This window comes from Podarcis bocagei (assembly GCF_964188305.1).
Source record: "Podarcis bocagei genome assembly, chromosome: 10".
Taxonomy (NCBI): Eukaryota; Metazoa; Chordata; class Lepidosauria; order Squamata; family Lacertidae; genus Podarcis; species Podarcis bocagei.
This window is the reverse complement of record NC_138135.1, coordinates 52,949,166-52,961,439: the sequence shown is the minus strand read 5'-3', so window position 1 is coordinate 52,961,439 and position 12,274 is coordinate 52,949,166. Positions and strand designations below refer to the sequence as shown.

Genomic DNA, 12,274 nt, shown 5'->3' with positions numbered 1-12,274 from the left:
ATGTATTTATCTGCAAGTTAACTCCACTTTTTTTCTTTTTGCAAAAGGAGTTGCTTTCATCATTTTACACTTAAGAATGAAATCCTATGAGTGTCAACTCAGAAACAAGTCTAAATGAGCTCAATAGGATTTACTCCCAGGAAGTATGTTGCAGATTGCAGACAGAGTCTCATGTTTATAACCCTGAACTCTGGCCCAGAAGAGTGGGCTATTTCATGCTCATTAATTTACAATGTCAAAACAAGTTGTCTCTCATCTTATGGCTTTTGAGCATTCTAAGGATGAGGCAATCAAATAGGATTGGCTAATATTGATTCTTATTTCTAATTCCTCTCCCCCTTTTTTCTTAAATAACCATAAAATTGGGAGCTGATTAACAGATGGTCTGTTGAAATATACAGATTAAAAATTAATACTGGCCTTTTCATCCCCCACATTTTTTTTTAAAGAAGAAAACATTGTGTGGGTTTCTTTCATTTTTGCTCTGCTTAATTTTCACTGGCATTAATAATGGAAAGTAGATCACAGGTGGCATATGGTCTTCTTTAGGGAGGACTCGCAGGCTTCACTTGCTTGGACTGCAGTGTTGAGTACCAAGCCAGGATTTCTCTAGATGCCACTTCCGAGTTAGATTGGAACAGAATTGTGTGTGTCTTCATGGTCATATGTGGCAAATCAGTCATCTTGAATTTAGATGGCCTTCCAACAGTCTGAAGTAATGCAAACTCCAATTGTGACATTTCTGCTGACGTCTATGGTTGGGAATCAAAGCCCACTTTGACGTTTTGAGTTACTAGAACGTTGCTTGTACATAGCACATTGATTGTAAGAGGGCTATTCTCTTCCGAAATGATGGCTCCCGAATCTGGATTTCTTAGGCTTCTTTTCCATAGTAACTGCCTAGAATTGTCGTATCATAGATCTTGATATTTTTAGATGGGTTTTTATGAATATTTTAGATCACTTGAATCAATCTTTAACACCCTTCTCTGCCTTCTTTGTTCATGCAATTAAGGAGAACAATAGAACTATAGTCACCATGACATCCAAAGAATTTTGCCATTCCTTAGGGCCTCTTGCAGCAAACCTTTTAAGTCACATATCATTGTGCATTCACCATAGAACTGTAGAGTTGGAAGTCTGGCCCCCTGCAATCCAGGAAACTAAAGTATGGCAAAGCATTTTTTTTAAAGCATTCAAAACTCCATTTTCTTGCTATGCAGAAACATGTCTTCAAACAGTTCCATAATTTCCTGTGTGTCAAAGGCACTTTAAAATGCTTTTTGAAAACCTGTCCTTAGAGACAGAGATCTGGTTAATACAGTAGGAGCAATGGCATATAACCTCCATGGCAAGACTTAGCGGGCCCTGAAATATTTTGGTGGAACCAAACAACACAGCTGCAGAAATGTCGAGGCAGCGGCAGTTGCTCATTCTCTAAGCTGGATGGCAGGCTTTATAGTTTCTCTGCGAAAGCAAATGTAGCCAAAGTTTTCTTGTGAAAGAAGCACAGGGATTATTCTCTCAGTGGTAGGAAAATTCAAAGGACTGCAGAACAGGGAACTTAAAAGGTCCTCTCTCCACAGAGAAGCATTCACAGAGAATTACAACAGTGGACCCATGTTGATCTCTACAGAGATCAAAAGCATGGGAATCGATAGGTGCTCCATGAAAGGAAACCCCACACTTTCAATGAATTCCATTTTTCAGCCATTGCTTCTATTCTTTTTGATCTCGGTTGATTAGGTGCTACCCCTCTGTTGTGCCGCTGTGCTTAGTGACACAGTTAGTCAAATGGTAATCAAGCCTGCTCACTCTGCCAGTTCATTGGTTGGGGGGCAGTAACCCTTTCTCTAGTGGTCATCCATTCAAAATTGGACAACAGCACCAGGTCACAACAAGCGCAGGTTTCATTGCTGCTTCTGCCCATCTTCTAGGAACCCCTTCACATGCCACTTACTTCCATTCCACATGCCAAATGGGATATAATTTGTTCACTTATAGTGCCAGCAGCAATAGCAACACCGAAGAACAACTCGTGGCCAAGTTTTGCTTCATCCAAATTCAAATGGGACTGTGCAAATGGATCCTGGTTAAACAACCATGGAATTGCAGAGTTGGAAGGGATCCTGAGGATCATCTAATCCTGGCATCAGCAAACTCGGCCCTCCAGATGTTTTGGGACTACAACTCCCATCATCCCTAGCTAACAGGACCAGTGGTCAGGGATGATGGGAGTTGTAGTCCCAAAACATCTGGAAGGCCAAGTTTGCCGATGCCTGATGTAGTGCAACCCCCTGCAATGCAGGAATATGCAGCAGTCCCATACAGGGATCAAACCTGCAACCTTGGCATTATCATCACCACGCTCTAGCCCACTGAGCTATCCAGACGGTTGTGACCTATAGAAGCATGTAGCTAAAGATAAATCATAATCAGTGTAGCTCTCCTATTCAGATTTTCAAAGAACAGGGAATCTCCAGTTTTAAGGAGCAGAAAGTATGGGATGGCTGGAGAAAGAGAGAAAGTGGGGGGGGGGGAGTTACACTCTTTGAAAGGACAACAACAACAATGTATTACTTATATCCTGCCCATCTGGCTGGGTTTCCCCAGCCACCCTGGGCGGCTTCCAACAGGAGATTAAAAATCCATTAAAATATCAGTCATTAAAAAAAACACTTCCCTAAACAGGGCTGACTTCATATGTTTTCTAAACGTCAGTTGTTTATTCCTTTGACATCCGATGGGAGAGCATTCCACAGGGCAGGAGCCACTACCGAGAAGGCCCTCTGCCTGGTTCCCTGTACCTTTGCTTCTCACAGTGAGGAAACCGCCAGAAGGCCCTTGGCGTGGACCTCAGTGTCTGGGCCAAATGATGGGGGTGGAGACGCTCCTTCAGGTATACTGGGCCAAGGCCATTTATGGCTTTAAAGGTCAGCACCAACACTTTGAATTCTGCTAAGAAATGTACTGGGAGCCAATGTAGGTCTTTCAAGATCGGTGTTATATGGTCTCGACGGCCGCTCCCAGTCACCAGTCTAGCTGCCACATTCTGGATTAGTTGTAGTTTCCGGGTCACCTTCAAAGGTAGCCCCACATAGAGTGCATTGCAGTAGTCCAAGCGGGAGATAACCAGAGCACTACTCTGGCGAAACAGTCTGCGGGCAGGCAGGGTCTTAGCCTGCGTACCAGTTGGAGCTGGTAGACAGCTGCCCTAGACACAGAATTGACCTGTACCTCCATGGACAGCTGTGAGTCCAAACTGACTCCCACCTGCACAGTTGCCCCATTCAGGACCAGAGAGTCCCCCACACCCGCCCGCCCCCTGTCCCCCCCAAAACAGTACTTCTGTTTGGTCAGGATTCAACCTCAATCTGTCAGCTGCCATCCATCCTCCAATTGCCTCCAGGCACTCACACAGGACCTTCACCACCTTCACTGGTTCTGATTTGAAAGAGAGGTAGAGCTGGGTATCATCTGCATACTGATGAACATCCAGCCCAAACCCCCTGATGATCTCTCCCAGCGGCTTCATATAGATTTTGGAATATAGAAGAAAACCACCCCCACTCTCCGTTATTTTCAAAGGAATGTGAAGGAGACTGAGACAATTTGGAATGTAATCTAACTGGAAAGATAACTGATTATAAATTTTCAGCTGAAAGGAGGAAAAGTATCTGCCAGCTGCAAGGTCAGAGGTTTTCCTATCAATCATTGGCAGTTTGGAATCAGACCGTTCTTCCTAGGTTGGAAAAAAAATGGTGAGGACAGTTTATTTGTTGGAACAGAGGGGTCTCTAACAAGCTCCTCAATCATGGAACGAAGTGACGCAGAGGTTTTTGGAAAACTGTGACACAACCACTTCTCCCGAGTCATGATGGGAAATATCAACAGTTGGAAGAATGAAAGACACAACAACATATATGGTTGGGACAACAACATGGAGAAAAAAATTATCACACACAGGAAAGAACAAAGATTACAGACTAAGTGTCTTACTTGAAACTTTGTAAATTACTTAATATATCAACATGAATTGAAACCATAAGATTGTAGCCATTGTACAAAGTATTATTATCTCGAAGGGAATGTAATTGAAATTATTAAGATTTTGGAACGCAGAAAATAAAAAGAAAAACAAAGAGAGAGCCATCAAATCTAGCATGTGAGGAGGCCACTTTAACTAAATTGTTTCATTTGGTATATTAATAATTGGTTTTCATAATTGTATTAATTGGATAAAATTAACTGGAATTGTTATAATGAGGCTGTTATTGGAACAATATTGAAAACCAATAAAAATATTTTTTAAAGGAAGTGTGGGATGTCAGCAGGTTGGAGGAGAATGGCGCATGGACAAGGAGGGATTAAAGGAGATACAAGGGGTTCACAGCACACATTAAGCTGTGTGCTGGGCAGGCCCTCATTCATGAGTAAGCCCCATTTCCCTCTCTGGGACTTATCTATGAGTGAACACACATAGCATTGGCCTGCTTAATTGCATGTGCAACTTTGTCCCCTGGCTTGGGGCATTTTTGATGTATCATTTGAAATCACTGCAATACATTACAGTGGTACCTCAGGTTAAGTACTTAATTCGTTCCAGAGGTCTGTACTTAACCTGAAACTGTTCTTAACCTGAAGCACCACTTTATCTAATGGGAGCTCCTGCTGCTGCCACGCCACCGGAGCACGATTTCTGTTCTCATCCTGAAGCAAAGTTCTTAACCTGAAGCACTATTTCTGGGTTAGCAGAGGCTGTAACCTGAAGCATATGTAACCTGAGGTACCACTGTACAAACTTTCTCCCTCTCCCTCTCCCTCTCCCTCTCCCTCTCCGCCCCCCCCCCTCTCTGTGTGTATGACTGTAACTGAACTACCTCAGCTTGAACTAGTCTCTTTGTCTCTTTCTTCACTCCAGGTCACAGATATGATGCTTCAGGACAAGCCTTATCCAGACTGGGGAAAGTCTGCCAGAGCTTTCTGGAAAAGGGGGAACATCAGGATCATTTTATTCTGGTAGGAAATAACCACAGTTCAATTATTACAAATGGTTGTGCTTTTACAGAATATACCATGTAAATATATAATTCTGAACCACTTCCAAGGGTTGTAGCGCAAAACATCTGGAGGGTATCAGGTTGAGGAAAGCTGAGATAGATCCTTGGTCTGATCCAGCGTGTCTTTTCTTATCCGAATCAAATCAATAAATGTTCTGCTGTGTTTTACCATGATATAAATTTTTCTTAACCTATTTTTACCTTGAAATAATTTGCCACAAATGTCTTGAATGTTAAATTGGATTAAGTGTAAGCAAGGCATCATTTCATCTTCAAAAATAAGCTGATCTAATGGGGATTTTTAAAATATAAAGGGTGACATAAGTGCCTTCATTTCTTGCTGTGGGCAATGAAATAAAATTGCCTTAGGCAACACCACTCATTAAATAAAGACATTATTTATGGGATACATGCCAGGCATTCAATAACAGCCTTCTTAATAAGCAGAGTGAAAAAGAAAGATGGGCAAATAAGTAACGTTAAAAATTATAACCAAGTATTGTGACCCCTTAAAGACACATGGTTGTAGAGGGGGAAATATAAGCAGGAAATGCAAAAAATACAGACTGTGACAATTATATTATAGTTTAACCATATATAAAATAGCTACAGTGACCATTCACAAAGCAGTGTTGATGAAAACACAAACATCTTGGTAAGCTCTTTAGCTCTTATACTGGGATAAAAACTCATTGAGTGATGCCTAATGTTAGATATACTTGGCATAGACTCACTAAAATGACTAAATAACTGAACAGAAGTACAGTGGTACCTCAGGTTACATACGCTTCAGGTTACAGCCTCCGCTAACCCAGAAATAGTGCTTCAGGTTAAGAACTTTGCTTCAGGATGAGAACAGAAATCGTGCTCCGGCGGCGCAACAGCAGCAGGAGGCCCCATTAGCTAAAGTGATGCTTCAGGTTAAGAACAGTTTCAGGTTAAGTACGGACCTCCAGAACGAATTAAGTACTTAACCTGAGGTACCACTGTAACGTTATTTATTAGTTATTATGTTCATGTCTCAATGTTCCTCCAAGAAGCTCCGGGTGGTATGCTCACTTCTCCATCCCATTTTACCCTCACAGCAACACTGAGAGATGACAGTTGGCCCAAGGTCACCCAGAGAGTTTTACAACTAAGCAGGGATAATAATAATAATAATAATAATAATAATAATAATAATAATAATAATAATAATAATAATAATTATTTCTACCCTGCCCATCTGGCTGGGTTTCCTCAGCCACTCTGGCCAGCTTCCAACAAAATATTAAAATACAATAGTCCTTCAGATATTAAAAGCTTCCCTAAACAGGGCTGCCTTCAGATGTCTTTTAAAAGTCTGGTCGTTGTTTTTCTCTTTGACATCTAGTGGGAGGGTGTTCCACAGGGTGAGCACCGCTACCAAGAAGGCCCTCTGCCTGGTTCCCTGTAACTTCACTTTTTGCAGTGAGGGAACCACCAGAAGGCCCTCGGAGCTGGACCCCAGTGTCCGGGCAGAATGATGGGAGTGGAGACTCTCCTTCAGGTTCACTGGACTGAGGATTTGAACTTTAGATTCCCAGGTCCTATTCTAGCACTGCACCCATTATACCACCCTGGCTTTCTTAAGCCCATTGATTTAAATGGGTCTGCAGTAATGGGAAATAGGTCCAAACTGGGAATGAACCATAAATTAGACAGAACCACCCCTCCCATTGGTGAAGATTAAACCCACTGGCTATGACCACATATTCAAATGCCTTTGGGAAATTTATTGAAGTTTTCACAATGCATTAAATGAAACAAACTAATCTACAGGAAATGAAGAAAAGAAAGAAACTAAAAGATCCTCTTTCATCACTATATCTTAAATTCCATCCTCTACAGAGGAAGGTGTGTCCTTCCATTTCTGACCTGGGCTCATCCCTTTCTTCTCACAGCCTCTCACCCTGTGATATCTCCCAGGGCCACCTCTCAATTGATGGGCACAAATGAAATATTTCCCATCCCCATCTTAGAATGGCCCAAGCTGCTTGACTAAAGCGTTAATTTGAAAAAAGCTAGTTGTGAAGAATCATTAAGGTAGGGATTCTTTAAGATGCAAATTTGCAGAACACATTCCGAATTTACATCTTCCATATGCTTTTAGCAGCAATTTGCTTCCAACCTCCATTTTGGCAAATTTAATGTACTTCAGCTAGTGTTGCATATTGCTCAAAGAAGAAGGGGAAATGAATATGGCTTATTCCAAACCATTGATCAGCGTTAGCTTAGAAGATCACATAGTTTACATATTTTATATTTATGCAACTTTTGTTCAACATGCCTCACTGTGCGACCTCTTATTTAAAAGCACTGTTTTGCACACAGTGTAAAGGAGAAGATTTCTGTTGAGATAGCTTTAGATCTAAAAAAATGGAAATCAAACTTTGGAATCTAAAGCATTTTAAAAAGTATGCTTAATTAAGCAACTCCATATGTTGAATGGGAAGGGATATAAAATGAAATTATATGAATTGCACACATGTGCAGATTGATGATGGACAATTTGCTATAACATTTGGGATTATCCTGGCAGAATGATTGTCATAGGCAATATCTTGCTTCAACACTTAGCATCTCAAATGACCATATCTCTCCTCTGAACTGAGCTTGCAAACTGGCTGTGGTTGCCTTTATAACTTGTATAATGCCTATTCTAAAACAGTTGCATTGGCTGCCAGTTAATTTCTAGGCTCAGTTGAAGATGCTCATGCTAGAGTTTAGAGCCCTGAACAACTTGGCCCCAAATATCTGAAAGAATATCTCCTTTCTTACAGTCCCCACTGGGTGTTAAAATCAGCAAAGGGTCCCTTCTTTGTAGCTCCATCTTGAGAAGTTCAGAATGCTGGTGGGGATGGCCCAGGAGAGGGCCTTTCCTGTGGCAGCCACTGGCGGAGGAAGAGGGGGGCACGGGGAGCACACCACCGACAGCACTACGATCCCGGTGGGGTGCCATCGTGGCTGCCCTCCCGCGCTGGGCGCCCCCAGGACACCACCACCAGCCACGCCCCCACCTGCTCTCCACCTCCCAGTCCTGGAGCATGAAGCTCTGCCACTGGTGGTAGCCCCTAAGCTGTGGAATGCCCTCTTCACACAGGTGCATGTGCTGCTTTCCCTATACAGCAACCTTGGTTGCTGAACGTCTTAGAACTTGTACGTTTCAGCTCCCGAACAATCGAAAACTGGAAGTGAGTGTTCCAGTTTCTGAACGATTTTTGGCAGCTGGACGTCCTTCCCGGGTTCCGATTGGCTGCAGGATGCTCCTGCAGCCAATCAGAAGCCGTGCCTTGGTTTTCGAATGGTTCTGGAAGTTGAACAGACTCCCAGAACACATTCTGTTTGAGAACTAAGGTATGACTGTACAACTTTCAGCAACTGCTAAAGGTGTACCTCTTTTACCTGACCTTTGGCACCCTAGATGTGTGTTTTCAAGTCCCACCCCATTCCTGTGATATATTTAAACTGTTTTTAATTCTGGATTTCTACACTGCTGTAGCCAACCTTGGGACCTGCTGGTGAAAGGCAGTTAATAAATTAATAACAAAATTAATACTAATAAAATTAAGAATAAGAATAAGAAGCATACCTGTGTAAGAATTTTGCAAATTCCTTAGGAGTAGAAGACATTCACTTTGCATCTATGTCTACTTTAACTGACTCATTTCTGCTCAGGTAACCCATATCATGCTACAAAAGATAACCTAAGATGTTTTATTGAAAAAAATCAATATAGCTTTCTTTTGCTGTAGAAGAATGAGCTGATAGCTGAGCAATATTGAGTCATCCAGTTTTACTTTGTACATGAGATGAAATAATAAGAACAAGGTGCTCAGATTTTGGCTTTCCATAATTACATGTTGTCTACCTCCAACAGGAAAAGCAATAGGTAGAACTTCAGATAGATTAAAATATCAGTAAATCACAAAATGTTAACAGCAGCTGCTGCATAGGTCTCCTTGCTGTCTAATGCACCTCCTTTTTATTCTCTCTGTCCTCTCCCACCCCCATTTTGCTTTAAAACCCCATCACACAAAGACATCTTTGAATGGATGCCCAAAAATTATTAGAACAACAAATATGATGCAAACCTTTCACATCCATGGATTTGAGCTACCTTGCTCATACCGCGTCTTTATGCTGAAGATTATACAATCTATTTATTGTACCGACGAATGCACTCAAAGGCCTAGCTTAAAGAGCCTTTAAAATAATGGTGTTGTCAGTAGCCTGGTAAGTGCCTCTCATCCTTTTGTGCTATGGCGCATTCACAGCCCTCTCCTTTGGAATTGGATTAGCTTCCCTTGTGATGAACCTTGACTCTAATTTACGGCAGTGCTTCCCGCGACACAAGTGTAAGCCTTTCTCGTTGCTAATGGGCAAATCCCCATGCGTTTCCGCAGAGTGACACCTGACTTTTAGAAGGGAGCGAGGGAAAGATGGAAGGGGGGGGGGGTGCTTTCAAAAGACAAACCCCACATCTGAAGACAGAAAAATATTTTTGAGTATTCCTACTTCCTATCAGCATCCACTTCCCCCTGCCACAACGTAACATAAATTTGATTGCATTAACGACAAAGGCAGTCAGGGAAGAGGGGTTGCCCGAAGACTGCATTAAAATGGATCTGGCGTACATTTAAATTGCATTAGTTGCTTGAGCCGCATTAGCTTAGCCGAATACATGTGGCTGAGGTGGAGAATATTACTAAAGCTTCCCCCTCCTTCCTTTTGATTAAACTTTCTCCTTGAAATAATTCTAATTGGTTGACCTCCAGAGTCCGCCTCTTTTCCTGGCTTTTAAGAAACAAGGTTTTTTTGATGTGTGTTTGTTTTTCTGTTGCTTGGTAGGATTGCTTTGCCCTTAGGTGGATTGAACTGAGCTACTCATTTGAATTCTCAGCGCATCTGAAATAAATAGAATGAGAGATGCCTTTGATAAACGGCACTTTTTTTACTGAGACGTCGTTGATACTAGGTTAATGGATTAGCCCGGAGGGAGCTTCTGTGGGTGCCAGGGGCCTCTTGAATGCGAGTGACTACACTGACCATCACCTCCAGATCTCAAGAGATTTTCATGAGCAGTTTGATGACTGGCAGTTAGTACAGGATAGATGTCAAGGCCTGGTTGGAGGAGGAGAAGAGCTGGGAGCCACCAGCCCAAGAGTTCTCCAGTGAGGGCTCAAACTGGCTGGGTGGCAGCCTGCCTCCCAAGAGTCCCTCAGGGAGCGCTCCAAAGATAACACCATTGAGCCCAGAACTTGGTGGTGGGACACTGAGGAGCGGTCAACAGAAGGGAGATGATAGAAGCAGGAGACTTGAGCAATGTGTGTGTGTGTGTGTGTGTGTGTGTGTGTGTGTGTGTGTGTGTGTCAGGAGAAGGAGGGAGAAGCTCCTGCTGGCTCTTCTCCACCTCTGACACCCTGCGCGAGGAGAGTACTGCACATTGCTGAGCAATGTGTCATACATGCCCAGAGGAGGAGCTCCCCCTCTCAATCTGCCTGATAGGGATTCAGAGTGAGAGACCAGAGGAGAAAGGCTGTGCCCACAGCTTAGTTTCAGCAACACTTCCATTGAGATGCCTTGGACCTACAGGGCTGCACGGCTGCGGGAAACAACACCCCTCTTGAGTTGGCCATGCTGTAAGATCTGGACTCCCTCCATCCAAAGTCAGGTGTAAATATGTGAATGAAGCACATTTCTTAAAGCTATGTCATTCAGCGGGTCTTGATTCTCAAAGCAATACAGACCCTGAGTGAGTGGCGGGAACCCTCCCGGGATCTTGCCACAGCTCAGCAAAGACTGGGGTGGTGCCCAACTTTTGTAACAATGCTAACATCTCTTTGCATGGATACTACATGTATGATTGGGATGGCGTGGCCAGCAGGCTTGCTAGCATGGAAGGAACAAGGCCTGCTGTTGTGTCCCTTGACATAGTGATGGTGTTCCCCCAACACGGCATCCTGTGTGAGGCAAAGAATGCCTCATGACCTGGGGAAAGGGGGTTTGAGTTCCAAGGTAATCTGAAACATTTTATTTATTTAAAATATGGTGAAGGGCAGCTAAGAAATCCTCCTCATGCTACTATTACTGCCATGATTATCATCAGAGGTGCCGACTTGGGCCCCAGACTGTGGGTGCACAACGTCCCTCATCATGACATCATGTTACATTGTGAGGGCCACAGTTGTGCCTGGGTGGCCTCCAATGCACTTCTGAGGCCTCATAGGGCCTCAGAGGTTGTGTCTGAGGCCTCACAAGGCCCTCGATGCGAATTCTGGTTTCTTGTGGGAGCTGGCACCAGTGGTTACCGTCATCATGTTATTGTTGTGCTTACTAAGGAGAAATTTCAATCTCTTGACACCGCACAAGATCTTGATGACACAATTTCTTCTTTGTTTTGCAGACTTCTGATGGCTAAATCTGATCTGATTTAAAGTAGTACATACTGCAATACCATTCTTGCACCTAGTAATTTTGCCCTGTTCTTGTTCCGTTGGACTATCATGGCTGCTAAATTCTGGTCTATAAAGTTATCAGAGTAGTCAGTGGAGTTGCAGAGAATCTCTGCCTTACTACTCTCTCGGTGACCCATGAATGCTGTACTGTCACCGGAGCTCAATACAAGCATATATAGCTTTCCAGATTGTCTTTAAACTATGCTGGCATGATATCATCAGAAGCCAATTCCTGTCTTGTGTCCTTGAGTCAAAACAAATGCTATACATCACAAGTGATTCCTTTCTTTCCTTAAGACAACTGTGTGTGAAACAAACATTTTTCTCTGATTGAGGAAAGAAAGGAAGAAAGAAAGAAAGAAAGAAAGAAAGAGAGAGAGAGAGAGAGAGAGAGAGAGAGAGAGAGAGAGAGAACTCTTGGAACTGCTACGATATAATTTCTGGCTTAAAAATCCTTGCAATATTTCATGGGTTGGCTTTGGGTTTGTGTTTTCTTGGAGATTTATTTTTCATAGTTCTAAAAGGACACTGCTCCTCTGACCTGGCTCTGGAGGAATTCTTGTTCCAGGCAAGCCATCTGACTGTTGGCAGATATCTACAGCTTCTTCCTCTACCAGTCTAATCCCTTTGCTCCAGACGATGGTATTCCTACACCAAGGCAGATGGTGCTCCTGCAGCCAGCATTCCTTAGTGGGCAAGAATTGGTAGGAAGCAGCTGTACATACAGGTCATCTCCAG

General features: G+C 43.0%; 1 protein-coding gene across 3 annotated transcripts in view; it reads left to right on the top strand.

Annotated features, from left to right (window-relative positions):
- The window catches only part of TMEM117 (transmembrane protein 117), a 233,791-nt gene that overhangs the window by 138,484 nt on the left and 83,033 nt on the right, over nucleotides 1-12,274 (top strand). For all 3 annotated transcript variants that reach the window (XM_081211694.1, XM_081211695.1, XM_081211696.1), the window contains exon 5: nucleotides 4,922-5,019. In XM_081211694.1, coding sequence (XP_081067820.1) covers nucleotides 4,922-5,019 — 98 coding nt within the window. The remainder of the gene's footprint in view (nucleotides 1-4,921; nucleotides 5,020-12,274) is intronic.